The sequence below is a fragment of the Ammospiza caudacuta genome, chromosome 9, assembly GCF_027887145.1.
Source record: "Ammospiza caudacuta isolate bAmmCau1 chromosome 9, bAmmCau1.pri, whole genome shotgun sequence".
NCBI lineage: Eukaryota > Metazoa > Chordata > Aves > Passeriformes > Passerellidae > Ammospiza > Ammospiza caudacuta.
Window position 1 is genome coordinate 7,103,209 of NC_080601.1, and position 27,864 is coordinate 7,131,072.

A 27,864-nucleotide genomic window follows, 5' to 3' on the forward strand; every position below is an offset into this window, starting at 1 on the left:
GCTTTCATCCCATGGCTCCAGAGGCTTGGCCCAGCCCTCAGCACCTGATCCTGCCTCTCTGAAGGGGGAAGAGCCCAATTCCTCTCCCACAGCTTCAGGCACAGCTGCTCAAGCACAGCACGGCCCAGGCTGAGCCAGCCTCCAGCAAAGCTCCACCCAAAAACCACCAAGTGACAGCTGCTTACACATATAAATATTTATTTGTACTAAAAGTGAGTGTTTCATAGAGTATCGAGTTCAGAATATATTAAATCATGAGATGCATCAGCTGAGGTACAAATTCCAGTCTCATGTCTTTAATAAATAGACTATAAACCCCCCAGTCCACGTGCTTCAATCAGAGGTAATCAGGACACTACTCTGGTTTAAAATGATAACACAACATCTGTGTTCTGCTGTGACCACCTGGATTCACTGGGGGGGGCAGGATTATTTCATGATGAGCAGCAATAGTGCTGTTTCACTCCTTAGAAATCCTAAATGGGAATGTCACTTTTGGGAATGTCACTTTTGGGAATGTCACTTTTGGGGCCTGGCTGGGTGAGGCTGGTGCTGGTGCTCTGGCAGCTCCCACAGAGGCTGCAGCATTTGCCTTGGGGTAAAACACAGATTTCCTCCAAATGCTTTAAAAAAGACTTTAAAAACCCTTTTTCAAGGATATTTTCCAGTTATACATGAAGGTTTAGGCAGTGTGCTCTGGGCACAGCAGAGCAGGTTGCAGCTCATGGTACTGAGCAAGAGCAGGATGGTTTTGCTGAGTGTGGATCCTGCTGGAGCTCAAACAGGAGCACGAGAAGAGAGGAACGCTGATTGTCCTTGATTGTCCTTCCTTGGGGACATCCCGAGGGCTCCGGGGGCCGCTGCTGAACACCTGGGGCCAGGCGCACCAACCCGCAGTGAGGCTGCAACGAGCGGGCGCTGCTTGTCCTGCTCTGCTGCCACCGTCCCCGGGCTCCCGCAGTGCCCCACGCTGTCCTGTCGCTGTTTGTCGCTGCTCTGTCACCTCGGCGGCTCCTGCGAGCCAGCGGGAAAGCCTCGGGCGGGGCATTGCCGATGTCCGTGCCGGGCGAGGGTGGGGAAGGCGACAAGGACCGCGGGGACTTCACACAGCCAGGCTGGGGCAGCACCGGCTCTGGGCTCAGCAGCAGCAGCAGAACCACACAGGGCTGGGGGACAAGGGTTTCCTGCCACCCTCGGGCTGTCCCCATCCGCAGACACGGAATAAATCAGGTCACCTGCACCCACACAGGTGTGGATGAGGCTGCAGCCTCTCTCAGCCGGTCCTCCAGACCCTCCTGGTGCTGTGACTTTGCTGTTTTGCCTTTGGGGCAGAGGGAAGGGGGAGCCCATGCTGGCACCTGGGAGGACACCTGGAAGCACAGTGCCAGCATCCCTGACTTCTCCTCGCTGTGCAGAGCTTTCTCAGGGATCTCGGGGTTTGTGGTGGCTCCCCAGCTGGGCTGTGAGTGCAGGGATGGATTCCTGTGCCAGGGATAACATGGCACATCCTCACAGGCTCCTGAACTTGGAGCAACAGGAATGCTCAGCCCAGAGGTCAAGCAGGAGGAAGGAAGGAAGGAAGCAGTGAGGAGTTGGCTCAGCCACAGGAACTGGAGGTGGTCACAGCTGATCTTAAAAAAAGTCCTTTTTATAAAAAGAGGCATTTAAAAAGATTCTGCTGTTAATTAGCAAAAACTGTCTAAGGCACAATGAGGAAAGGCACTTCTTCATTTCCGCCCCAGGCAGGGCACAGGCAGGATTTACCCTGGGCCCCTCTGCACTGGCAGCACCGTGGCACATCCTGGTGCCAGCTGGGAACAAAGGGCCCTCTCCCCACCCCTTCCACTCCATGGGGACACTCCCAGCAGCTTCAGGGCAGAAGGATCAGGCTGAAAGTATTTCTGATTGGTAAAAAACACTCTGACCCAGGTAGGAACATCCCAGGGTCATGGCAAGTGATCTGTGTCACAGGGAATCAATGGATCATTGCTCACTATTAATACAGGCTTTTCTAGGGAGGAGGAGGAGGAGGGGTTAATTCTTTTTCTCCAGTGACTGGTAGTAGGTGGTGAGGACTTTCCAGGCTTTGGGGGCCATGAAGCCGTCGGGGGGGTTTTCCCCTTCCCGAGCGAGCTTCCTCATGCGTGTTCCTGAGATGAAGTCAAAGTCATCGTGCCTGTGTGAAACAGAGACAGGTGACATCAGCACTGCTGGCCCACGCCACCAGGACATTGTCTGAAAAACCCTCTTTGCTCAGGATTTTTCTCCTGAGAAGCTGAGAAACCCCAGAAAAGAATGAAAACAATAATTATCTGATTGCTTTGGAATACAGCCTGAACATTATTTACCAACAGGTGAATGTCTGATTGGGTCCATGTGAATTGTTTTTAATTAATGACCAACCACAGCCAGCTGTGTTGGACTCTGAGGAGTCAGTCACGAGTTTTCATTATCATTCTTGTTTAGCCTCCTGATGTATCCTTTCTTTTTCTATAGCATAGTATTAGTATAGCATTGATATGACTATAATATAATGTAATATATTGTAATATTATATATTAACTAAATAATATATAATATATAATATATAATATATAATATATAATATATAATATATAATATATAATATATAATATATAATATATAATATTAACTAAAAACAATTTACATGGAACTGATCAAACATTCACCTGTTGGTAAACAATGTCCAGACCACATTCCAAATTATATGATATGATATGATATATGATATGATATATGATATAATAGACTATAATCTATATTAAAAACAATTCACATGGAACCAGTCAAACACTCACATGTTGGTAAACAATGTCCAGACCACATTCCAAATAATATAATGTAATATAATGTAATGTAATATAATGTAATATAATGTAATGTAATGTAATGTAATGTAATGTAATATAATGTAATGTAATATAATGTAATATAACATAATATATAATTGTAATTTAAAACAATTCACATAGAAACAATTAAACATTCACATGTTGGTAAACAATGTCCAGACCACATTCCAAATAATATAATGTAATGTAATATAATATAATGTAATATAATATAATGTAATATAATATAATGTAATATAATGTAATGTAATGTAATATAATGTAATGTAATATAATGTAATGTAATATAATGTAATATAACATAATATATAATTGTAATTTAAAACAATTCACATAGAAACAATTAAACATTCACATGTTGGTAAACAATGTCCAGACCACATTCCAAATATATATCATATCAATCATATCATATCATATCATATCATATCATAATAAATCAGCCTTCTGAGAACTCGGAGTCAGATTCTCATCTCTTCCCTCCTCCTGGGGACCCTCACACACCCCAGAGGCCCGAGTCACCCCCAGGGCTCCTCATCCCAGAGGAGCTGCAGTGTCCACAACACTTCCCATCCTCCCTACATGCTCTGACCCCCCAGCCTGTGCTGCCTGTCCTCCCTGGTGGCACCTTTAGTTCCACGTGGCACCTCTTGGTGGAACACACAGGTGCCCTTCCCAGGTTCTGCCCCATTCCTCTCCTTGGGGACTTTTCCCCGTCCCCAGAAAGCCGCGACCGCGCGCTGTGAAGAAACCGGGGCCGCCTTTACCTTTTGGGGTCGTAGAAGTCCATGGCTCTCTTGGTCTTGTTGTAGGCAGCCACTCGGAAGGGCAGGATCTCCACGGAGGTGAGCCCGGGGGCCATGCTCAGCACCTTCCCGCCGTGCGTGGGCTCGTACAGGTCCTGCCGCGTGTCGGGGTGCGGCATTCCCGCCGGGTCGCGCCCCACGATGTAGAAATTGGCCCCGGCCACCATCCGGGCCCGGCAGTGCCACTGCACCTGCGGGGAGGGGACACGGGCACTGAGCGATGGGCACAGGGAGGGCCTGGGGCAGGTTTTTGGTGAAAAATGCGTATTTTATGTTTGGCTTTTCACAATTATTAAAATGGGTGTTGTATGTTGTGAAAAACGCCAATCGCTTGTTTGTAAAATTTTAAAAGTTTAATAGTAATAAAATGGTTGTAAGAAAAGTAATATAATTAGAGTAATAATAATTTGGACAATTTGAGACAATAGAAACAAAGAGTTACAGAGAGTAATGAATTTTATATGTGTTGTGTTAGAAAGTAATGCTGTATTAATTCTCTTAAGTGGTGCGTGAAACATAGTTTTAGGTTATAACATAATGTTAAAATAGAAACTGCTATGGAGGATACTTTTTTTCTAAAGAAAGGACTCACATTGAGATAGCAGCCACAGGACACCTGAATCTTTCAGAGAAGGAGAATTTATTGCCCTCTTATCAGAAGAAACGAACTTCTTCCCACCTTGCTCAGGATTGGAGATTAGGATTAGGATTAGCTGGAAGAAGTTGACGATGACCAGACAGAACCCTGTGTTTGAATGGAATTTATGCATCATGGATGAGGTGTATGAATATGCAACAGGCTGTTGCTTTTAAGGGTTAATCCTGTTAACATGGGTCCTTTTTTGGGCTTATTTTGCCCAGAAAGAGGCACCCAGACTGTGCATAAGTCTTTGTTCTTATTGTCTCATATTGTCCTAAACTCAATTGTCCAAATTTTTATTACTCTAATTATATTGCTATTTTTATAACAGTTTATTACTATTAAACTTTTAATTTTTTTTTTAAAAAGTGATTGGCATTTTTCACACACAGGCAGGGGGAGGGAATTGGGCTGGTGAAATAGGAGTCTCCTTGAGCCAGGTCTCACTAGCCCTTGGAGATCTATTTCACATCCAAGATAGCTCAGCTACCTCAGAAGGCATAAAATCAGCAGGATGGCTTCTGTGGCAGTGTTGGGAACAAAAAAGTTTTAATAAAAGGCAAAATAACAAAACTCTTTACAGAGAAAAACTGAGCCAGGTGCCAGAGGTTCTTCTCCTGGTTAAACACCTCACAAAAAGAATTTGTTTCTTTGTTCTCTTCTTTTTCTAGTGAATTGTTCAGGTGGGACTTTTTGGCTCCTGTCCAATTGGCTATCCTTAAGTTTGAGCTGAAGCCCCCCAGATCCTATGAGGTGTCTTTTCACCCAATTGAGGAGAGAAACTTCTGGGTTTATTTCCTTTTTGGGGGGACAAAGGACAGTTTTGTCACTCCATCAACAAGGAGCACATTCCCATAGGCTGGGTCCGTTTGAATTTTCTGCATGCCAAGGCGGTGACGCCCAGCACAGGGAAGGGGATGTTCAGCATCTGCCCCTTTCATCCCACTGATTTAGGGACACAAGGGGTTTCAAATCAATGTCCCTGCCTGCCAGAACAAGGTGATTCCTGTTTGTGTCCTTTCTCCCCAGCCTTCCACAGCCCAGGAGGGGATGGATGGGAGCAGAGTTCTCCGGGAAGATGCTGCAGCAGCAAACACAGGCAAACCACGCAGAGACCAAAAAGTGAGGCCGCAGCTCCAGCCCCTTCCTGGGGTTTTGCAGGCAGGCTGTGAGCACAGCCCCACGGACAGGCTGCCTGCCCAGCCCTGCTGAGCGGCCAAGGCCGCCTTACCTCGGTGGGGCCGGCGTAGAGCATGGGAGAGGGGAAGATGGCCACGATGGTGGACTTGGGGTCCAGGACCTGCTCCTCCAGCACGGCGGCGTGCTGCTTCATGCGCCACTCCAGGGGGACATCGTCGTCCTTGGTCCAGCCCCCCAGGGGGTGCAGCAGCAGCACGGGGTTCTTGTAGCCCCTCTCGAGGAGCTGCCGCCGCGTGTCCTGCATCAGCAGCGCGTGCCCGTTGTGCACCGGGTTGCGCAGCTGGAAGGCGAAAACGGCGTCTGCAAGGGAAAGGTGGGGGGACACGGGGGTCATTGTCACACTGTGGGCTTGCACAGGGCCAGGAGAGAGCTGGGTGTGTGCCCTGTGTGCCATGGCAGAGCTGTGTGTGCCCAGTGTGTGCCCTGTGTGCCATGGCAGAGCTGTGTGTGTGCCCTGTGTGCCATGAGAGAGCTGTGTGTGCTCTGTGTGCCATGACAGAGCTGTGTGTGCCCTGTCTCAGCCATGGCAGAGCTGTGTGTGCCCTGTCTCAGCCATGACAGAGCTGTGTATGCCCTGTCTCAGCCATGACAGAGCTGTGTGTGTGCCCTGTGTGCCGTGACAGAGCTGTGTGTGTGCCCTGTGTGCCATGATAGAGCTTTGTGTGCCCAGTGTGTGCCCTGTGTGCCGTGACAGAGCTGTGTGTGCTTTGTCTCCACACAAACAGGACCCTGAAAGTTTCACACACACATATCACCCTGCCAGGGTTATTTTCCCTGCATTCCCTTTTATTCCCTGCATTCCCTGATTTCAGCCCCATCAGCTCTCCTACAATGTTTGCAGTGGACACTTGCACTGATGTCTTTAGTGACCTGTCACCTCCCCAAGCTCAGTGGCACCTGCAGGAGAGCCAATGCTCTTCCCCCATGTGAGGGTGGGTGTCTGACCCTTGCCATCCTGCTGGCACCACCAGCAGGAGCAACCTGGGAACATGGAAGGTGTCCCTGCCCATGGCAGGAGGTGCAATGGGATGAGCTTTAAGGTCCCTCCAACCCAAACCATTCTGGGATTCCATGGCACAGAGAGCTGGGAGGAGACAGCTGAGCTGTGCCCCAGGTGTGAAGGCCAAGAATTTCAGTGCAGAGAGGATCTGACCTGCCAGGGGGGATGTGAGCAGGATCCCAGCCCTCAGAGCAGCCCACTGGGGACACAGCCCATCACAAGCACTGCCCTGACCAAGGAGCCCTGTGCCACCTGTGCCATGCCCTGAGTCCCCTTTACTGCCCACCCTCCCTAACAGATCCATTTTGGGAGGAGCACTTCTGTCTGGAAGTGCTGAGAGCACATCATGGATCCCACCAAGGCCTGGTGGGGCAGGAAGAGCCCTGTCACTGGGGTAACCCAGGGCACTCACCAGCATTCATTTCCCTGAACTTCTGCTTGAGAGCCAGCGGGGTCAGGCGGTACTGGTCCAGCCCATCTTTCCATTTGATCCTCTCCAGGACCTCCAGGTCTCCACCAACCAGCCAGTCTCCACTCTCCATCACCATCTGGGAATTACACACACCTTCAGTGCAAAGGGGACAGCATACTCCTCCTTCTCCCAGTCTCCTTTGAACAGTGTGAGGCTCAATCCCATTGTAGGATGACCTTCCCTTCTCTCAGATGGAAAACATCATTGCAGTGACCATGTGAACAAATGTCCTGGGCAGCAAAACCTCACCAAGTGGGGCAGCAGCCACCCAGTCCCCCCAGCTGGGTGCTGGGCTCCCCTCTGGCTGCCAGCAGTCTACAGGAAGGCACAAGACCTTCCTCCAGCTCCCCCTTTGCTTTCCTGCTGGGAACACACGGGAGGAATGAGCCTGTTGTAAGGCACACACCTGCTGCTGATGAATTAAACCAGGCATTTTAAGGGAGGGGAAAGAACTACCACAGCTGTAGCCCTTTTAGGCAGAAATCTCAAGTCACTGTGTGGAACCCAGAGCTCTCCCTTTCTGAGGGACAATGCTCCTTGTACTGCCACAGACTAAGGGGGAAGAGAGAAGCTGCAAAAACACACCAACTCTGCTGGCTGCCTGTAGGGAAAAGCCAAAAAATTCAGTCCTGCCTGCTCAGGATGGGCTGATGGCTAAAAAAATCAGTCCTGCCTACTTGAGATGGGTTAGTGGCCAAAAAAATTCAGTCCTGCCTGCTTGGGATGAGCTGGTGGCCAAATAAAATCAGTCCTACCTGCTTGGGATGGGCTGGTTCCCAGCAAGGAAGTTCAGACAGGAAACCCATTGCCCTCAAAACCTTGGCAAAGTTCATTTCTCCATGCCCTGGGCAGGTTTCAGCCCCGAGGCTGCGCTTCCTGTGGCAGGGAGGGGCAAGACCCACCTGTGTTGTATTGCACTAAACAGTTATTTAGTTATTTGCACTGGGTGTTTGGTAATTGGCACTGTTCGCATAATTTGTATTCTATCATCACATGGTCTTCCTCTTCTTCCCTCTTAGCCTCAGTTTTGGTTACCTCCTCCTGGTTTGCCCCTCCTCACTTGTATCACATTGCCCCCTTCCTCCCAGCTCAAAACCCCCTGGGAGAAGACCATCCCTCTTTTTTTCCACCTGGGGAGTCACCTGGATGACCTGGTGCTCTTCAGTTTTGGAAATAAAATTTACTGTCCCCACGTGGAGCGCCTCTTGTCCTATGTAAGATGGTGTGGGCTGGGCCCACAGCTAGCCAGATTGGAGCCAGGCACGATTCCTTACAGCTGGCACCCAAAACCTTGGAATAATTCACTTCTCCATGCCCTGAGCAGGTTTCAGCCCCGAGGCTGCGCTTCCTGTGGCAGGGAGGGGCAGGACCCACCTGTGTTGTATTGCATTAAACAGTTATTTAGTTATTTGCACTGGGTGTTTGGTAATTGGCACTGTTCATGTGATTTGGATTCTATCATCACGTGGTCTTCCTCTTCCTCCCCCTAAGCCTCAGTGTTAGTGCTCTCTTCCTGGTTTACCCCTCCTCACTTGTATCACATTGCCCCCTTCCCTTCAGCTCAAAATCCCCCTGGGAGAAGACCACTCCCTCTTTTTTCCACCTGGGGAGTCACCTGGATGACCTGGTACTCTCCAATCTAGGAAATAAAATTTACTGTCCGCACGTGGAGCGCCTCTTGTCCTATGTAAGACGGCGTGGGCTAGGCCAGGCACGATTTCTTACAGCTGGCACCCAAAACCTTGGCAGAATTCACTTCTGCATGCTCTGGGCAGGTTTCAGGGCTGAGGACCCACCTGGATGTGTGGGTGCCGGGGGCAGGTGGTGCCCCAGACGCGGGCGCAGCGCTCCTCCTTCCTGTGCGCGAAGAACTCGGGGCGGCGCAGCACGGCCACGCGGCGGCCCTGGAAGCTGAGCGCCAGCGCCTCGCTGCCCTCCAGCCGCTGCTTGTCCTCTGCTGACAGGGGCAGCACGATGGGCACGCTCAGGTTCACCACTCCATCTGCACAGAGACACAGAGATAGAGGGGCTCAGAACCCTGCAGCTGCTGTGTGTCCTGCACTGACAGGGGCAGCACGATGGGCACGCTCAGGTTCACCACTCCATCTGCACAGACACACAGAGGGCTCAGCACCCTGCAGTCTGCAATGTTGTGCAAGGGTCCCACGGCGTGCAGAAGCCTAAAGATAGGAAATGCCAAGTCATGGTGAATGGGCTAGAAAGACCCTTTTCTGCCTTTTGGAACCCCTGTTTATCTCTCTGTAACCCTATAGGTCACTTTCCTTTAACCCTTGCCACTGGACCATTTCTGATCCCCCTGTACCCTGTATAAAGGGCTGGTTTAGCCCAGTTCTGGTAGAAGAGCTGTCACTGGAACCCTTCTCAGAAGATCCAATAAAGACATCACTGTGGAACTCCAAACAGCCTTCTCCTCTCTCTCCTGGTGTCTGCCTGCCTAGGCAGCTATCAAGCTGAAGGGCTGAAATCACAATGAGCTGATAATCACTAAAGAGCTGATCTCACTTAAGCTTGCTAAGGTTGCCTGTGGCTGAGAACTGCTTGGGAACTCAGACATTCTGTCCTGGAGAGGACTGAGCTATCCGGGCCCTTCAGCCTGCTGGGGACACCCTGAACCAAGCAAAGGCTGGTGCTTGTCCTCTGCTGACAGGGACAGCATGATGGGCACGCTCAGGTTCACCACACCATCTGCCCAGAGACACAGAAAAGGGCTCAGCACCCTGCAGCCACTATATGTCCTGTAGGATGTCCTGGCATGGCTTTATGGTCTGAATTGTATCCCCTGTTTAGCACAGAAATAGGTTTTGCACCTTTAAGATTTGTTCTGACAGCCAAAGGAGGAGAGAAGGAGCGTGGAGTTTGTTATCACAAACTGTGCTTGCTCCCTGCATCCTTCTCCTTGACTGTGTTACAGTATTTGCTGGGAATGTCCCAGGTATCATTCATGATGAATGATGAATCTGCCTCCATGTTCTTACAAGGCAATTTATTACTTTAGGGTACTATATTATATTAAATAATAGTATACTATACTAAAAAATACAGAAAAGATACTTACTAAATGCTAAAAAGCTAATAATGAAAAACTCGTGACTCTCTCCAGAGTGCTGACACAACTGGCAAAAGAGTGAAAACAACTCATACCAGAATCCAATCACCTGTGCTAAACAATCTCCAAACACATTCCACATGAGCACAACACAAGAGAAGCAAATGAGATAAGAATTGTTTTCCTTTTTCTCTGAGGCTTCTCAGCTTCCCAGGAGAAAATCCTGGGCAAAGGGATTTTATCAGAGAATGTGAGTGCCACAACTGTGGTGTCTGCAGCACAGACAGACAGCAGGACAGAGCTCTCCTTTGCTTTTAGTTAGTTTCTAGCTAGCTGAGGCAGAAAATTTCACTGGACTGTGGTTTTCCTTTTCTTGGAACTGTTTGAACCTGCTCTGGGCTGAACACCCACAAGAGAACCAGCAGCTCCACCTGTGGCCCACCAGGCTGGGCCTGGGGCATGGCATTTCCAGCACCAGAGGGACTGATAAGGGACTGATAGAGGACTGATAAGAGACTGAATGAGCCAAGCCACAGCCCACAGAAAGGACTTTCTGAGTTTGCCATCTCTTCAGAACAGTGAGAGGTTCTATTGTTTAATATTGATAATTTTTTGTGCTGCTGAATGCTTTGCCTGCTAAATAAACAGGTTTTTTTGCACTTTTCTCCAAGGAAATATTTTCCTGAACCAGCTTGGGGAGGGGCTGCTTGAATTTGCTTTTTAGAGGAACCCCTTTGGAGGTTTTCTCCCAAATTTGCCCTAAACCAGGACACAGGGACACCAGCAGCACCATGGGGATGCTCACAACCCTTGAAGGGGAGGGTTGAACACCCTCCTGCATGGACAAGAATTGTAAGCAGCCCTGGGAGCACAGGAAACAGAGGTTATCATGGAAAATCAGTCATTGCAGCAGTTTCCTCTGCACTGGTGATGGTGATGTTAGCAGAATATAAAAGCTCTTATCTAAGGGCCAGAGGTGTCTCCAGGATACCTGGAGCATTTCATTAGTTCCTGCACTCTCCCTTGCCCTGCTTCTTCTTTGTTAGCTGCTTGTGAAGGTGAAAAATTTAAATGTGCTGGCAAAATGCAGCCCTGGATAAATTGAAAAATTTCAACATGTTTGGAAAATGCCTTCTCCTCCTCTGTGGGGATGGCCCCAGGCTGGTGTTCCCTGGAGCCCCCCATGCCCTGCACGCCTCCTGGGCTGCCTCTCCCACCACACTCAGTTTTAATTTGTTTTTTTTTTTTTTTCTTGTTTGGGCTTTTTCCTGGCTATCTCTATATTGCTACTCCTCCTTTACATCTCTGCACTGCCCATTTTTAATCTGTTTTCTGTGTGAGTCTGTAAGTGCACACCTAGTTTCTAATTTCAGTGTTGTCCCTCAATAGCTTGAAATCATGTTGATTTTAACCCAACCCTCCAAATTTCCCAGTGTTCCACTGAGGTCCTCCTTGGATATTTGGATATTAACAATATTCCAGTGTTCATACAGGAGAATCAGTCTCTTTGATGGGTTTCCAGTCACAAACAAATCACTGATTCAATTCATTCTGATTTGACTGAAATCAGGTTGGACCCTTGAGAGTCTTAATTTGATGATTTTGGCTATGATATAGATTTTTACTTTAATTTTTATGAAAATATTTGCATTTACTTTAAATTCACGACTGGCTATCATTCATCTGCCAGGCAGCAATTTCAATGAATAATCATAATTATATTCACATGGGATCCAATCAATATCAACTTCATACATTTAAATCATATTAATAATGATCAGTCAATGAAGCCAGCACAGGAAAAAAAAATTAAAGCTGCATTATGAAACCCACAAATGCTGCTGAAAGTGAAGATCTTCAGGCTCCATTTCCAAATGCAGGATGGAGAGGTAACAAAAGATCACTCCAGTGCAGGTAATTACAAAATTACACAACTGGGATCTTTGTGCAGACTGGTCCCTGGGACATGGGGTGTGTCAGAGTTGCCTGGATCATAAATGGGCCATGGCTGTAATAATTTCATAGTAATTTCAAGGGTTTGTGGGTTTTTTTTTTTGATAAATCTCAAAAAATTATAGTCAAAAAGAATCTCAGTTGAGGTAATTTGTGCAGAGCCTGAGAACAGTTCCATACATACCAGCTCCCAAGCGCCTCTTTCCTGGGAGAACACAAACATAATTAAGATAATTAACACTCAGGGGCATGTCACAGAAACCATTTCAAGACTCAAAGCACTTAACAGCTCCTGCTGGCGTGGCCATGGTCCTACCACAGCCTCACACTGAGTGTGGTCCAGCACCTCCAGTGTCACTGTCACCCCTCCTGGCAGTGTCACAGGCTGATGGTGCATTGCTGCAGGTCCACCCTGTTCCTGATGGCCCTACACAAAGCACACCACCCACCTGCTGGGGCATCCAGGAGGGATTTGAGCTTGAACAAGTGTCCCCAAAAACCCACAGGAGCTGCCCAGACCATCAGCCAGCCCAGGGCACGATGGCTCTGGGAAGCAGAGCAGGCTCAAGCCTCTCCTGGGCAGTGCCACACCAGTGAGATGGAGCCCTCCACCACTTCCCAAAGCTTCTCCAGGAGCAGATGGTGCTCTCTCTCCCACTCAGATGTCACCCTGAGCACACTGATGCTGAGTTTGGAGAGCCCTGTGGAGACAGGATCTCCAGAGGCTGCTGCCCTCTGCTACACAGAGCTCATCCCCTGCAAAGCTGCTCTCTCTCCTGGCCTTTGTCCCTGCTCCCCACAAACCCTGCTCATCCCCTGCTCCTCTACAAACCCTGAGCACCTGCCCCCAGAGCTCAGAGATGTGCTCAGGGGTGTTGGCAGGTTTGGGGGGCTACCCCAAAACCAGATCCACTCTGGGATGAGCCTGAGCACAAAGTACAGGGTTCTGGAGCTACGTGGCCATCCCAGGGCACTCTGCGACCTCCCCAGGCACAAGAGCAGCTCAAAGAGCACAGAGCAGGCTCTGATAACAGGGACATGTGCTCCTGAGTGCTGTTTGCACACTGGGCAGGAGGTGAAAGGCTATGGTGTGTCTGGGAGCAGGGCCCCCACTCACAGACACTCCCACAGTGCAAAGTGAGCAGTCCTGAGCTTTGCCTCTGTGCCCAAATCTCAGCAACAGCAGCAAATCTCTGCCCTGTGGGACCACAGGATCATCTAGAAGGCATGCAAGGCTCAAAGGGACTTGCTCACCTTTGCAGAGATCACTGCCAGCTCTACAAACCCCAGTGTGAGCACCCACGTGTAGGTGAAGTCCCAGCAACAGCATCCACAGCTGAGAAACGGGGTAGAAACATCTGTGCCCCAGTCCCAGCTGTGGATGGGCATCACCTGAGCCCTCTTTGCCTCTTCCAGGGATGAAGCACCTCTATCAGGCTGCTAATGCAGAGATAAATCAGATTTACTCCAAGCTAACATAAATCAGATTTACTTCAAGCACCTCTAGCAGTCTGCTAATGCATAGATAAATCAGATTTACTCCCATGAAGAAGCAGGGAAATGGGGTGGGGGGCAAATCCAGCCTCTGCTCCTGTTTCCAAGGAGCAGCTGCCTTCTCCTCCCACCTCCAGCTGAGCCTGGCAGCCTCCCTCTTCCTTGGCCTTGGGTGTGCATCTCTATTTACACCCTGGTCCAGCCAAGCTCCACAAGAGCCCCACAACAACTGCTGGAAGGTTTGAGCAGCACCACAAGAGATGTCAGAGCTGTGAGCCAGGGCTGTGCCCACAGCAGGGTGACCTGGCCACCCTCAGGAGCGTGCCACAAGGCAGGACAGGAGGACACAGGGGATCCATACCGTTGAGCAGGGTGTCAAAGTGCAGCACTTGCAGGTACTCTGCCTCCCTCATGAATCCTGTCAGAGGAGTGGCCCAGCCTTCGCTCAGCACCTGCACCCACTGCAGATCCAGCTGCAAAACAAACCCAAAGGGGTCACACTCCTGTCACACTCAGAGGTTGCTTTTCCTTCCCTTCTGCTGAAACAGCATTTTCATTTTGTTTTGCTTCAAATACAGGATGTTCATAAGGGGAGAAAGACACAGAAGATTGTAGCTTGGGGCTTTTAAAGCCAGACTCACACACTTTCACAGCACAACTTAGAATCCCAGACTGGTTTGGGTTGGAAGGGACCTGAAAGGCCATCCAGTGTCACCCCTGCCATGGACAGGGACACCTTCCACTGTCCCAGGCTGCTCCAAGCCCCATCCAGCACTGCCAGGGATCCAGGGGCAGCCACAGCTGCTCTGGGCACCCTGTGCCAGGGCCCCTCAATATCCCACCAAACCCTGCCCCTCTGGCAGCTTGAACTTGTGGGGCTGTATGAACACAGCAGAGGAGACTGACACCCTGCAGCACACATGCCAGAAAATGGCTGAGGGTCAGGATCCCACCTCAGCTCACCATAAACCACAGCCACAAAAAGTCAGGGCCATCAGGAGAACACAGGCTCCTCTGGCAACATCCTCCTGGAAGCTTCCACAGCTAAATAGTGTCAGAAGCTGTGTGTGACAATACCTTGGTGATCTCCAGTGCTGGCAGCTTCTCTGCCTCAGCCCTGACACTGCTGAGTTTATCCTCAGGCACAAAGAGCTCCAGAACATCCTTGACTGAGCCCTGGGGCACGATGTTCTGAAAGACAGAGGCAAGCAGCACTTGTAACACGCTGTTTTTAAGAGGAACACCAAAAAGGCAGTGTCCCAAAGCTGGGTTCCAAAGCTGCCAGTGATGGTGACACAAAAGTGACCCACCTGTGCCTGCAGGAGCTCCACGACCTGCTGGATGCACTCAGACACTGATGTAACGTTTGTTTTCAGCACCAGCTCGGGAGCTTCGGGTTTCTCATACTCGGAGTCAATGCCCGTGAATCCTACGGACAATTAACCCCCAAATTAAATTTGTTTAATAGAATAATCAGTGCCTTAGAGCCAAGAACACTGTACAAACAACCAGGAGGCATTCAACCATGCTGGGTACAAGTGACACTTGTGACAGTAAGATTAGGGGAACAGGATCCTTTTGTGCACCACAAAGGGCCTTTAGACACCCACCCCTATTATGGCACTGCCAGGACAAGGGATCCAAAGCTTTGGAAAGCAAAAGGCAAAATAAGATCTCATTCCTCCATACCTTTGATCTCTCCAGCTCTTGCCTTTTTGTACAGGCCCTTCACATCTCTGCTTTCACAAATATTTAGAGGAGCATCTACAAAGATTTCAAAGAAAGGAAGTCCAGCTGCCTCGTGAATTTTTCGTGCATTTTGACGATCCTGTTAGAAGAAAGATAGGAAAAATCTGAATTGCAGCAAAAACACCTCCCTGGATTTTCACACAAGTAAATTCATCTTTATTATAGATTTATTCAATGTACACTAGTTCTAATAAGGTCTTTCATCTCACTTCCCTCCTTTTCTTTAAAGATACTTTAAAAAATTTTGTAAAAATCGACATCACCAATCTGTTTTCATCTTTTCTCATGCAAAACCTCAAGACTTTTTCGTTAGGCAAGACAGCAGAACTTTAGATTGTGAAAAATTATCTGCCCTATGTGAAAATGATCAGACCTGATGATCTCAGAGGTCTTTTCCAATCAGTGATTCCTTGATTCTATGAAAAAAGGAACTGCTTGCATCACCCTGATAACAGCAGCTACGGAAGTGAAAATCGCAGTCAAATCTTCCAAAAAACCAGTGATAGGTCTAGGACAGGCTGCTGCTTCTGTGACTCTTTTCTGAGGAGTTAATAGCAAGGATATCTTAAACTCCTCTTAGTTTTTCATCAGTGTGCAACACTGAATTTATCCAGCAAGTCTGCCACCCTCCAAACACTGACCGCGCACAGTTGTGCGTCGGTGGCGTTCTACAAAGCATTTGTGCATTTACCTCTGTGCTGCTTCTGTGACTCTTTCCTACCTCTGAGGAGTTAATAGCAAGGAGATCTTAAACTCATCTTAGATTTTCATCAATGTGCAGCACTGAATTTATCCAGCGAGGCCGCTGCCCTCCAAACGCCGACCGCGCGCGGTTGTGCCAGCAGTGTTCTACCAAGCGTTTGTGCATTTAGCAAACCCTCTGCATAAACCATCCTCATCATGTGAGGTGAAGCTGAGAAGAGAGCAGGATGCTTGGGATCTTCACACCCTTACCTTGGTGAAGGGGGAGATGAAGCTGGTGATGCAGACGAGCCCCGCGTCGGCGAAGAGCCGCGCCACCTCGGCGATGCGCCGGATGTTCTCCTCGCGGTCCTGGGCCGAGAAGCCCAGGTTCTTGTTCAAGCCGTGCCTCACGTTGTCACCATCCAGGGAGTAGCAGGGGATGCCATGAGCCACCAGGTACTCCTCCAGAGCAAAGCCAATGGTTGTCTTGCCAGCTCCAGAAAGGCCTGGGGGAGGCAGAAGAGTGAGGGGTCAGATTTGAGGTCAAGAGAGTGAAATACAAGTGACACCAGTGGCCAAACTTCTTCTGTCTGAAGCTCCCTACTTCATTCCCTCCTAAAGGAAGTTGGATTTGTCCTCCACAAATGAAGGATGAACCTTCATACATGGACCTTCACCTTTTCAACCCTTATTATTGGAGGGGTGGCATTAATGCCCTGAGAAAAGCATCTACAGCCCAACCTCTGGAGGGGTCTAACCCAGCAGTGACTCTTGCCAGGCCATGCTGGAACACAGAGGTTCCAGGAACCAGGGGAGGTTTGAAAGGATGCTGCTTCCTCCAGGTCTCTCCTCATCTTCCTCCTCCTCCCCCTGCTCCCACTGTCAAGAGCCAGCTGCTCTCCCATTCTGAACCCAAGGAGAGGCTCTTGCTGCAACCACGTGGAGTGGGAGAGGCTCTGGCAGCAAAGGGCCCCCATCACCTCCTTCTCTAGGAGTGTATCTCAAAGAATAACCATCAGCCAGGTGAGCTCAAATCTTTCAGACACAAGATTTTTGAGTAATACTCAGAAAAGGAAGGAAATTGCCTTGGGTTGGGCTTTTGGCTTCAGAAACTATATAAAAGCAGATTGGGCACTTTAGATTTGAGGAGGAGAACAGAACAGAAATGTGCTTTAATCCAGCATCTACAAATTAAGGTGACAGGAAGGCAAATCAGAATGGCTTTACAAATCCTTCCAAGCACGTCCTTCAACATCCTCCAGCAGCCAAAGAAAATGCCAATATTTAACAAGCAAAGGAACAACTGGACAACTGGCAAAAGACAGACTTGTCTAAATATTAGAAATGGGAAATGCAATTGTCCTTTCTGGCAGCCCCTAATCCCCAAACAACGAGTTTATACTTCAAGACAGAAGAGAAGGGCAACAAAACAAATGTAAGGGATTGCTTCCAGTGCGACTCTGTGGCTGGGAGTGTTTGTTCTCCAGACAAGGTGACTGCCTCGTGCTGCCTCAAACCAAACCCAGCAGACCTGCATGTCCCAATGAACTTCCCAGAACTCCTGAATGAAAACATCCGCGTTTCGCACAACCCCGGCTACGTTCCACTGTCAAAGCCTGGCTGGAGTGGAGCCAAGCCTTCCTCAGCTACACACTTGGGAACAACAAGTGCTACCCTGAGGGCCTCTGACATGTTCAAAGGAGCCTGAGAGCAGCTGGGAAATCCATAAAAACATTGGTTCTGGGCAGCAGCTGCCAGGGAGAACATCTTGCTGCGCCAGCACCGCGTGGCTGCCTTTCCCACGTGGGGATGTTTTGCAATTCGCGGCTCGCAGGGAGCGCTGACGTTTCCTGCAGATCCCAAATCCCCACCTGGCAGCCACACTGGCACAGGTGAGGCCAGGCTTGCATTTCACAGCCTGACAGAAATACCTGTGAGCCAGACTGTGCAGCCTCGGAATCCTCCCCTGGTGCCGACCACTTGTCCTCTCTTACTCCTGCTGACATGGTGGGCTTGGTAAACCACGTTGGTGGATCCCTGAGAAAACAGAGCACAACAAAGCACCTCTGTTACCTTGGCTGCTCTCAGGGTGAAAGGAAATGTCTGCTGGGACAAACAGATGGGAGAGAAATGCAAATCCATTAATGAGGCAGCATGGTGTGGTGGTTCACACGGTGAACTCCGGTGCTTTGGTGTGAGTTGGATTTCTGTCTCAGCAGCACAGATTCATTTTTTGGAGGCTCTCTGCCTCTGCCCAGGGTGTTTCTGGCGGCGATGCCTTCGTGCCAGCAGGGAGAAGGTGACTCTGCCAGGTGACTGATCCCCCTGCAGGCAGGCAGGACACAGAGCCTGGGCAGGGACACCCTCCCTGCCTTCTTGACAGTTTAAAACACAGACAGCCTCAGCTATTATTTTAATCAGGCTTGCAAAACAAGGTGCTAATTTACTGGCTGTGTAACACAAGAACTGCAGCAGGAGCAGCCCTGAGCTGGGCACACATAGGATGAGAGGCAGAAGAAACAATCCCTGATGTGTCCATGTGTATTCCCAAGCAAACAAGGCACCAGCACTGAGCCAGAGGCCTGAATTTTGGTGCTTCCTAATTCTGGTGCTTCCTAACCTTGCTGACCACAGAGTCTCTGCAGGGCCGCAGGTGAAACAGCCTGGCTCCAGCAGCAGCACCTCCACAAGGAATGTTGCACATGAAATATCCACAAGACCTTGTTCATTGTGAGGATGGTGCTCCCAACTCACAAGGGAAAGAACAAGGAGGGAACAAGGATATTAACATATCCTGGATACATATGCAGAGAGAAGAGAAGAGAAGAAGAGAAGAGAAGAGAAGAGAAGAGAAGAGAAGAGAAGAGAAGAGAAGAGAAGAGAAGAGAAGAGAAGAGAAGAGAAGAGAAGAGAAGAGAAGAGAAAAAAGAGGCAACATGGAGACCTCACAGAACTTTCCAGTGTCTGAGGGTGCCTATGGGAAGCTGGAAGGGGACTGTTCATCAGAGTGACAGGACAAGGGGAATGGGTTCAGACTGAAATTGAGGTTAGTTGTACAGAAGAAATCCTTCCCTGTGAGGTTGGGAGGGGTGCCCAGAGCAGCTGTGGCTGCCCCTGGATCCCTGGCAGTGCCCAAGGCCAGGCTGGACAGGGCTTGGAGCAGCCTGGGATGGTGGAAGGTGTCCCTGCCCATGGCAGGGGGTGGAACTGGATGGTTTTAAAGTCCCTTCCAACACAAACCAGTCTGTGCTCCTATAAAAAACCCAAAACATCTCTAGACCTGCCCCAGAAAAGGTGAGTGAATGCTCCACATCCTCTGACTCAGAGAATAAAATAACTCAAGACTTGGTTTCTGTGGTTTGTTCTGTTTTGTTGCTTTTTGTGGGCTTTTTTCGTGGGGGGTTGTCAGAAGTTTGACCATTTTGAGCTCTCAGAGGCGAGACAGCAGCACCATGGATGAATTTTCTCCCATCCCCAGGAGTTCAGGCTGTGTCCCACAGGAGATGAGCCATGATAATGTCTGTACCTCAGGAAGATGCAGGATCTGGCACATTCCTACATGGCTGATGTAAGGAGATTGTTCTAAGTACAGGGTGCTGTGCCATAAACCTGCCCTGGGTGAGCATCTCAGAGCTGTTATTTTGCACACTGGCACCTTTGGGAGCTTGGCAAAGCAGCACTGAGGGCAATTCTGCAATTCAGCAGCACTGTCACACCTCTCCCACCTGCTGGGAGCTCCAGATGGTACCAAACCCCTCAGGTTTTCCTGCTCTCTTTAAACTTCCCAGGAAACTCTTCCCAACCCTGAGCAACTGGATGGCTGGGCTGGGAGCTTGATTAGCTGGGAATGGGAATGACCAACTTCCACCTCATCATCCACCATCTAGGAATGGTTTGGGAAGCCAGAGCTGGGGTGGAAAGGAGTAGAGGCACCAGGAAAACTGAGCATTAATGGCCTGACAGCAAATCTTGGCGAGATTTTGCCTAGGAACAGCATATCCTGCAAGATGGATGGGAGGCAGAGAGAAGCAATGGAGGGGTTTAATCAGATGCAGGGCTGTCCTGCTGATTTGATTCTTGGGGTTTTAACCCTGTCACTGCAAATCAAACATATTTAAGTAGATAATTCAATCATCATCATAACATCAGCACCTGGGTGTTGGGCCCTAAAGCAGAGACAATTTAGGACACTAAGCACGTCATGGAATAGTCTGGGTCAAGGGAATGAAGTTTGGGAGAAGAACTTCTGATTTGTAATTCAGCCCCAAAGAAGGCAATAAATGTCCCAGCAGGGCTGTGCATGCCCTGCCAGACAGATGGTTAAAGATGACACTGCCACACTCTCCCCATTCCTTGGAATTCTGCTCTTTGGCCCTGTCTGGATGAGCTCAGTGCTCAGCCCACCCTGCCTTACCTCATCCAGGAAATGAGAAAAAAGCAAACACATCACTCCAAACCTTGGGCTGAGGCTGCAGCAGACCAAGAAACCAAACCCTGTTTTTGGTCTCCCTTCCTACTGAAACCTTCCATGAGGTTGGCAAACAGGGGGACACCGAGATCTTTAGGATCAGCCTTGACTGAGCTGCCTGTCAAGGGTTGTTGGGATTTTTAGCTTGTCACAGTAACCCCAAGAAAAGTTGGAAAGTCTCTTTTCCCAGCCCAGCACTCGAAGAAGGAGTCAGAACTCTTCAGTTCTTGGTCTCAAGGTTGTTTATTGTTCCTTATCTATAAAATCTTTTCTCCTGTCCTGCTGAGGTCTGTCCAGCAGGACAGTCCAGGCACTCTGCCTGTCCCTGGGGTGGTGTTACGTCTTTATACTAAAAACTATGTGTACAATATTTTCAATTATTTCCCAATACCCATCCCCTATGTTAGACAGTGAGCTTCTACTCCAAACCAATCCAAAAGTGCCAACATCACAGCAGAAGATGGAGGCCAAGAAGAAGAAAGGCTGGACACACCCAGATCCCTCCATCTTGCCCCCATGGATCCTCATTCTAAAAACCCCAAAATCTACTTTTTCACCCCGTGATAAATTCACTGTCATTCTACTTAATTTGTCATGGCTTGCAGATCTTCACCTAAGGTTGGGAACTTGCACCACACAGGCATTTTGGGCTCTGTGAGACCCCTGGCAGGGCTCTTGGCTGGGATGTCCTGGGTCCTGTCAAGGGTCTCTAGGCTTAGTTTCCAAAGGGAAGAAGCTTCTTGCCCTCCTGTGTGGAAGCAGGCTGCAGCCAGAGGCAGGAGGATTTCCTGAGATGTGGCCTCTGGGAGAGGAGAGTCTTGCTGGAGATCAGGAACCACCAGTGTCCTGTGCTCTGAGAGCCATCATTGCTCAATTCATGGCACCCCAAAGAGTGACCTCAGCTCCTCCTGAGCTAATTGGCCCTGGAAAGGAGGAGCTGTGCTTGCCCACATCAATTGTGTGTGACTGCTCACGGAGATCTTATCAGGGAGCATCTTCTCCTCTCATCTGACAGGTAAAAGCACAGAGGTCTGTGGGGCCTCTCCCAGACATCAGTGATGCTTGCTGGGAGCAGAACCACTACACATTTAATAGAAAATGCACCAGACAAGGCACATTTATAATCACAGACTTATGGAGGTGCTAAGGCTGGGAAAGACCTCTAAGATCATCAAGTCCAACAATCAACCCAGCACCACCACTGTGTTCACCACCAAACCATGTCCTCAAGGGCCACATCCACATGTTTTTTGAACAGTTCCAGGGATGGTGATTTCACCACCCCCTGAGCAGCCCATTCCAATGTTCTCCAACCATTTCTACAAAAAAAGTTTCCTAATATCCAATCTAAGCCTCCCCTGGCCCAACTTGGGGCTGTTTCCTCTCATCCTGTCCCTGTTCTCTGGCAGCACAGCCTGAGCCCTGCAGGCTCTTCCCCCTCCTGGCAGGGAGTTGTGCAGAGCCACAAGGGCCCCCTGAGCCTCCTTTGCCCCTTCCCAGCCCTCTCAGCCCCTCCTGGGGCTCCAGCCCCTTCCCCAGCTCCCTGAGCTGCTCCTCATCAGAACCCCTCCCCAGCTCTGTTGCCCTTTTGGGTTTAGGGCTGTCCCAACAAATTGCATGAATATTTTACCATCTTTTACCATCTCCCAGTAGAATTTCAAGTATAAACTCTGCTTCTTAGGGCAGCACCTCCTCCTGCCTCCACATCCCCAGTTCTTCAACCAGCACCTCCGTGGCTGCATCACAAGTGGGAGCAAAGCAAGAACCAACTGCAAGTGCCACGTTCCAGAGCTGAGCAGGACATTTGAGAGATGCCCTGAGTGCACACAGCACCCTTGCTCAGCCACCCAGAGCAGGCAGAGCTCTGTGATGCTGCACAAGGAGATGAGGCACCAGAAAGCCACGGTGGCCCATCAGATCCAAGCCCAGTCCCTCATGGTGCCCTCAATTGACCCCTGCCTGGTGCAGCTGGCACAGACACGGCTCTGGAAGCTGGCCAGGAGCTGCACTCATGGCAGGCTGCAGCAGCATCCTGCTCTGGAGAGGGATTTCATTTCTCACTCCTGAAACCACGCTGAGGCTGAGCAGCCCCGTGCTCACTCAGCACCAGCATCCAGCTGGCAGCACTCAGAGCCCCAGGGAAACCCTGACCCAGCAGCCAGGGCAGGGTCAGGACTGCCCCAGCTGCCTTTTTATTTACAGGGCAAGCTCACAGCACCAGGAATATGATTCACTTTTTTCCAGCCAAGCGTTTCACACACACCCTATTTTGGTACAGCAGCCTGGACACGTCTGCAGGAAGGAAAAAATTAGAGCTAAATAAAAATAGAGGCTTTTGAAATGTTTGCAGCTGATCCTGTTTGCAAATGGGCTTTTAAAATGATGGAATGATCAAGCAAGCCTTCACTTTGACAGGCAAGCAGTGGGATCAAGCACGTGGAGGGATTATTGGGTGTCCTGTGCAGGGTCAGGAATTGGGCTTGATGATCCTTGTGGGTCCTTCCAGCCCAGGAGGTTCTGTGATTCTGAGGTCAAACACTTCCCCAAGCCTCAGGAGAGTGAGCAACTCTATCATTAAAAAAACCCTCCCAACTCCTGCCAGCATTCTAAAAAAACCAAAAAAATTAAATTTGTTCCTACCAGATGCATTTGGTGTATAAAAATTACATGTATCAAATTTCTCCTTTAAAAATTATTTTCTTTTACCAGGGCTGCTGTGGCAAAAGGGTGATACTGTATCCATGAAAATCTCCTGTAAAAGAGGCATTTGCTGAAGAAGAGCAAAACTGCTACTCCAAAGAAAAGGAGGAAGAGAGGGAAAACGGGGGTTTTGTGTGTGGAAGCAGAGATTTGATTACAATCACACTGAAGAACAATGAGAAACCTTGGCATGTCTCACACTCCAGCTCAGCTCCTGTAACCCAAACCCCGTGGGCTTTCCCCAGATATTCACTTACTGCACTGAGGCAGCAAATGCTGCAAACCCAGCCCCATTCCTTCCCCAGGGAAAACCCCGGCAGGGAGGAGCTACCCTGGGAATTTTGCCTGTTTAACCCCAGGAGGCAGCCCCAGATGGGGAAGTGGGACCTTGCTGGCATCTTTTGTACAGCCCACCGCCTCCCCACTGCCCCCATGCTGCTGTCCCTGCTGTGCCACCACTTTCCTGAGGTCTCCATTGTGCCACCACCTCCCTGGTCTCCCTGCTGTGTCACCACTTTCCTGATGTTCCTGCTGTGCCACCACCTCCCCACTGCCCCCATGCTGCTGTCCCTGCTGTGACACCGCCTCCCCACTGCCCCCATGCTGCTGTCCCTGCTGTGCCACCACTTTCCTGAGGTCTCCATTGTGCCACCACCTCCCTGGTCTCCCTGCTGTGCCACCACTTTCCTGCTGTCCCTGCTGTGCCACCACCTTCCTGCTGTCCCTGCTGTGCCACCACTTTCCTGATGTCCCTGCTGTGCCACCACCTCCCCACTGCCCCCATGCTGCTGTCCCTGCTGTGCCACCACTTTCCTCGTGTCTCCATTGTGCCACCACCTTCCTGTTGTTCCTGCTGTGCCACTGCCCCCGTGCTGTCCCCACTGTGCCACCACCTCTCTGGTGTCTCCATTGTGCCACTACTTTCCTGCTGTCCCTGCTGTGCCACCACCTCCCTGGTGTCCCCACTGTGCCACCAGCTCGCTGCTCCCCTCTGCTGTCCCCCTGTCCCCTGCCCAGGGCTGAGTCTCCTTTCCCAGCACCTGGAGGTGACAGGAACTGTGTTTTCTCTCAGGCTGAGCTGGGCAGTGACACTGCTGTGTCCCCCCAGTTCCAGGCAGGGTGCAGGGCTGGGATCCCTTTCTGCAGCCTGGATGAAGTGCTCTGAATAAAGCCCAGCAGCTCAGGCTCTCCTTGGCACTCTCTGCCTGTTCCTTTGGCATTGCCCCCAGGGCCCTGCCAGGAACACAGCACACAAAACCTTCAGGAGAGCAGCAGAGCCATCCCAGTGCCCCAAAACAAGCAGCCTTTCAGCCTGGAGCCACACAGCTGCAGATGCCAAACCTCACCAACACAAGATTTTCAAGCTGCTGTTAAGCTGCAGCCGTGTTTTCTTAAGCCACAAGAATTTCTGAGCTCTTAGCAAGACCTTATTTGCTGATGGCAGCTCAAATTTTTTTTCTCTTGGCATAAATTCACACAGCTTGGGTTGTCACAATCAAGTTGTGACAAAAAAAGAGAAGAGAATCAACAAAATCAGGCTCATGTTCCAGTAACTCCCTAAATCAGATGCTGAATTCTACACTGTGAGGCCAGATCAGCAGCTGGGGACTGAAATCTGCTTCCTTATCTTGGAATGAAGTGATGTCACTGCTGTCATTTCCTCGATGCAGAAAAGCCACTGACTCACCCTGTGCTCCTGCATTTTTGGGATAAACTTGGAAGGCCAGGACAGATGTTATAAAAACAAATCTGCCCGTTTTCATTTCTGAAATCTCAAGGGACAGCTGCAGGGACAGCAAATATTTAACAAACAAAGCATTTTGTCACAAAGAACAATTTAAACACAAAATCCCTCCATGGTGGCCCAAAGTTGAATATTCAGAACTGTTCTGGTAAATGATCTCCCCCAGCTGAACCCACCTGAGCAGTTGGGTCCCTGCTCCTTGTGCAAACAATGGGTTTGACATTGCAGAAGAACTTGCCTTGGTTTGATGCCTGCCAGGAAAACACCCAGAACACAGACCCTGCCTTCTCCTGGAGAGAAAGATCTGGCTACAGAAATGGGAAACTGAGTATCAGTCCCTCAGAGTGCAGGAACAAGAGGAAAAGAGGGCAAAGGTACAGATTGGGACTACACACTAACTTCAGTATCAAAAGGATTTCCAGGTAGGAATTGTATCCACATGTAATTAATTTATTTTCCCCCCAGAATATGAGAGGAATTTAATTTGTGGGTTGTGCTTCTCTATGGTAAATATGGCACTGTACATGTCCCACCTCCTGCACTGGCAGGACAGGCACCCTAAACCTTAGAGCAGGGCTGAGTGATATGGGGATAAGACACCCCCTTTTATCATGCCCAGCATGTCCCTCTGAGGAAAGGAATCCTCTGTCTTTAGAGCAGCTCCAGGGGTTTCACAGGCAGCAGGAGCTACAGAGGATCTGTGTTTCAAGGAGCTTCAGGTTTTAAAATGCATCAATTTCTGATTCCAGGGCAGGGAATGGAGCCCCAGGAGGGGCTGAGGGAGCTGGCAAGGGGCTGAGCCTGGAGCAAAGGAGGCTCAGGGGGCCCTTGTGGCTCTGCACAACTCCCTGCCAGGAGGGGACAGCCAGGGGGGGTCGGGCTGTGCTGCCAGGGAACAGGGACAGGACAAGGGGAAAGGGCCTCAGGCTGGGCCAGGGGAGGCTCAGCTGGGACAGCAGCAGCAATTTCTGCATGCAAAGGGTCAATTAGTTCTTATCTATGTTACAGCCTCACAAACCCTGAGTTCTACAGAACTTCACTGTAAAAAACTAAAAATGGAGCTGCATCTCTCTCTCTGCAAGGCCTTTTAAGGATAAACCGTCCAATTAGGAAATGACACCTGAATTATTTTTACTTTTAACCCAATAACCAACCACCCATGGCCTGCAATGTGGACTTTTTATCCAGTTACACAAAACCACCCAAACCCATGGAGAAGAAGGTGAAGAAGAAGGACCAGCCTCTGCCCTAAAACCTCCATCTTGTTTATATACATTACTGTATCATAACCACCATGTTATATTATACACTTCTATTCAAACTCCACACCCACAATCCCAGTTCCATCATTCCATTTTGGAATTCAATTCCAGGCCTTGGCAGGGGCTGCCCAGGGAGCTTTGCAGTGCCCAGCCCTGCAGGTGTCCCAGGCAGGGCTGGAGGTGGCACTCAGTGCTCTGGGCTGGGCACAAGGTGGGCACTGGGCACAGCTGGGGCTCCAGGGGCTTGCAGGGATTTTCCAGCCTCAATAATTCTGGGATTCTGTAAAAGAACTAATTCTTCTGTGAGGCTTCTCCTCTGCAGGACCTGATGGAAGGGGAAAAGCTGGGCTCCAGCCCAGGCTGGTGGGCTCAGTGTGTGCCTCTCCCTGCCTCAGGCTGGATGTCCAGCCTTGAACCCGCTCTCTGTGCCCCATGTGCCTGACTTTGTGGGGTCAATGGTCACCTGCAGGCCACAGGACACCTCTGTCCACCTCAGCACCTTTTTTAGGGTTTTCAAAGTGCAAAAGCAGCAGCAGGGAGGAGCTCAGGGGAGCTCAGCCAGAAGCACCACACAGGACAGAGTTAAATGGGAGAACTTTGCCTGACAGGCCAGAAGTTCACAGGCTGGAAAAAACCATGATGATGAATTCATGGAAGGAAAGTTCATCAAGGAGGAAAGGCACAGCCTCTGATATCTCAGGCTGTAAATCAGTGGAGGGGGGGACAATGCACTGCTGTCCCAGCCATAAACTCATTGCTGGCTGCCACTGGGAATGCAGACAAGGCCAGACCTTCTCCTCACTCAGCACCTCTCAGTCCCCCCAGAATTCCTGGGGGATGAAGACAGGGCTGTTTTCACTGCTGCACCACTCAATGTGCTGCTCTACAAAACCAGCTGCAGGAGACCAGTGCAAGTTGAGGATCAGGAGGATGAAGTTTTCCTGCTCCATCTCTCTGTGTATCTGAGCCCTACAAGCTGCAAGATGAATTTTCAATGTGTGAGTGCACACAGGGCCACCTAGGCCCCGCCCTAAATCAGCACCAGGGATGTTGGAACCCTCCTGGATGAGTGGCTGCTCAGCATTTCCCCTCCCCTCCCTAAAGCAGCTGTAAGCACAGCCCTTGGTCGTTCCATGCTGCCCAAAGGCTGCTCCAAGGACACTTCCACATTTTCCTTGGAGATTGTTGTCAATTGGTCCCTCACAAATTCACGCAAACACCCAGCATCATCAGGGGGTGGCATCACCCCCACTTTTACAACCACAGAAGGGTGGTGGTGAATGAAACCAGCAGCAGATGAAGACTTCAGCTCCCATAATACTTAAGACATAAAAATGACAGGATTGAAGAGCAGCTCCTCTGCACTTCAGGCTGCTCCACATCCCTTACATCCATCCCCAGGGTATCAGAGCAGCTTTGCAGGGATGCAATGAGCATTCCCAGAGATGCAATGAGCACTCCCAGGGTGGCAATGAGCATTCCCAGGGATGCAATGAGCATTCCCAGGGATGCAATGAGCACTCCCAGGGTGGCAATGAGCATTCCCAGGGATGCAATGAGCATTCCCAGGGATGCAATGAGCACTCCCAGGGTGGCAATGAGCAATCCCAGGGTGGCAATGAGCATTCCCAGGGTGGCAATGAGCATTCCCAGGGATGCAATGAGCACTCCCAGGGTGGCAATGAGCACTCCCAGGGTGGCAATGAGCACTCCCAGGGATGCAATGAGCACTCCCAGGGTGGCAATGACCAT

At 49.9% G+C, this 27,864-nt stretch overlaps 1 protein-coding gene across 1 annotated transcript; it reads right to left on the reverse strand.

The window, feature by feature from the left end:
- Nucleotides 1–163: 163 nt before the first annotated feature.
- PAPSS2 (3'-phosphoadenosine 5'-phosphosulfate synthase 2) lies at nt 164–27,864 on the reverse strand. Its single transcript, XM_058810684.1, has 12 exons — nt 27,502–27,864; nt 17,870–17,975; nt 16,209–16,444; nt 15,195–15,333; nt 14,816–14,934; nt 14,583–14,696; nt 13,867–13,978; nt 8,788–8,993; nt 6,932–7,067; nt 5,551–5,819; nt 3,641–3,870; nt 164–2,176 (listed from the first exon to the last, which is right to left on the reverse strand). Exons 1-12 carry the CDS (start codon nt 27,862–27,864, stop codon nt 2,035–2,037), a joined length of 2,172 nt encoding a protein of 723 aa, XP_058666667.1. The 3' UTR covers nt 164–2,034.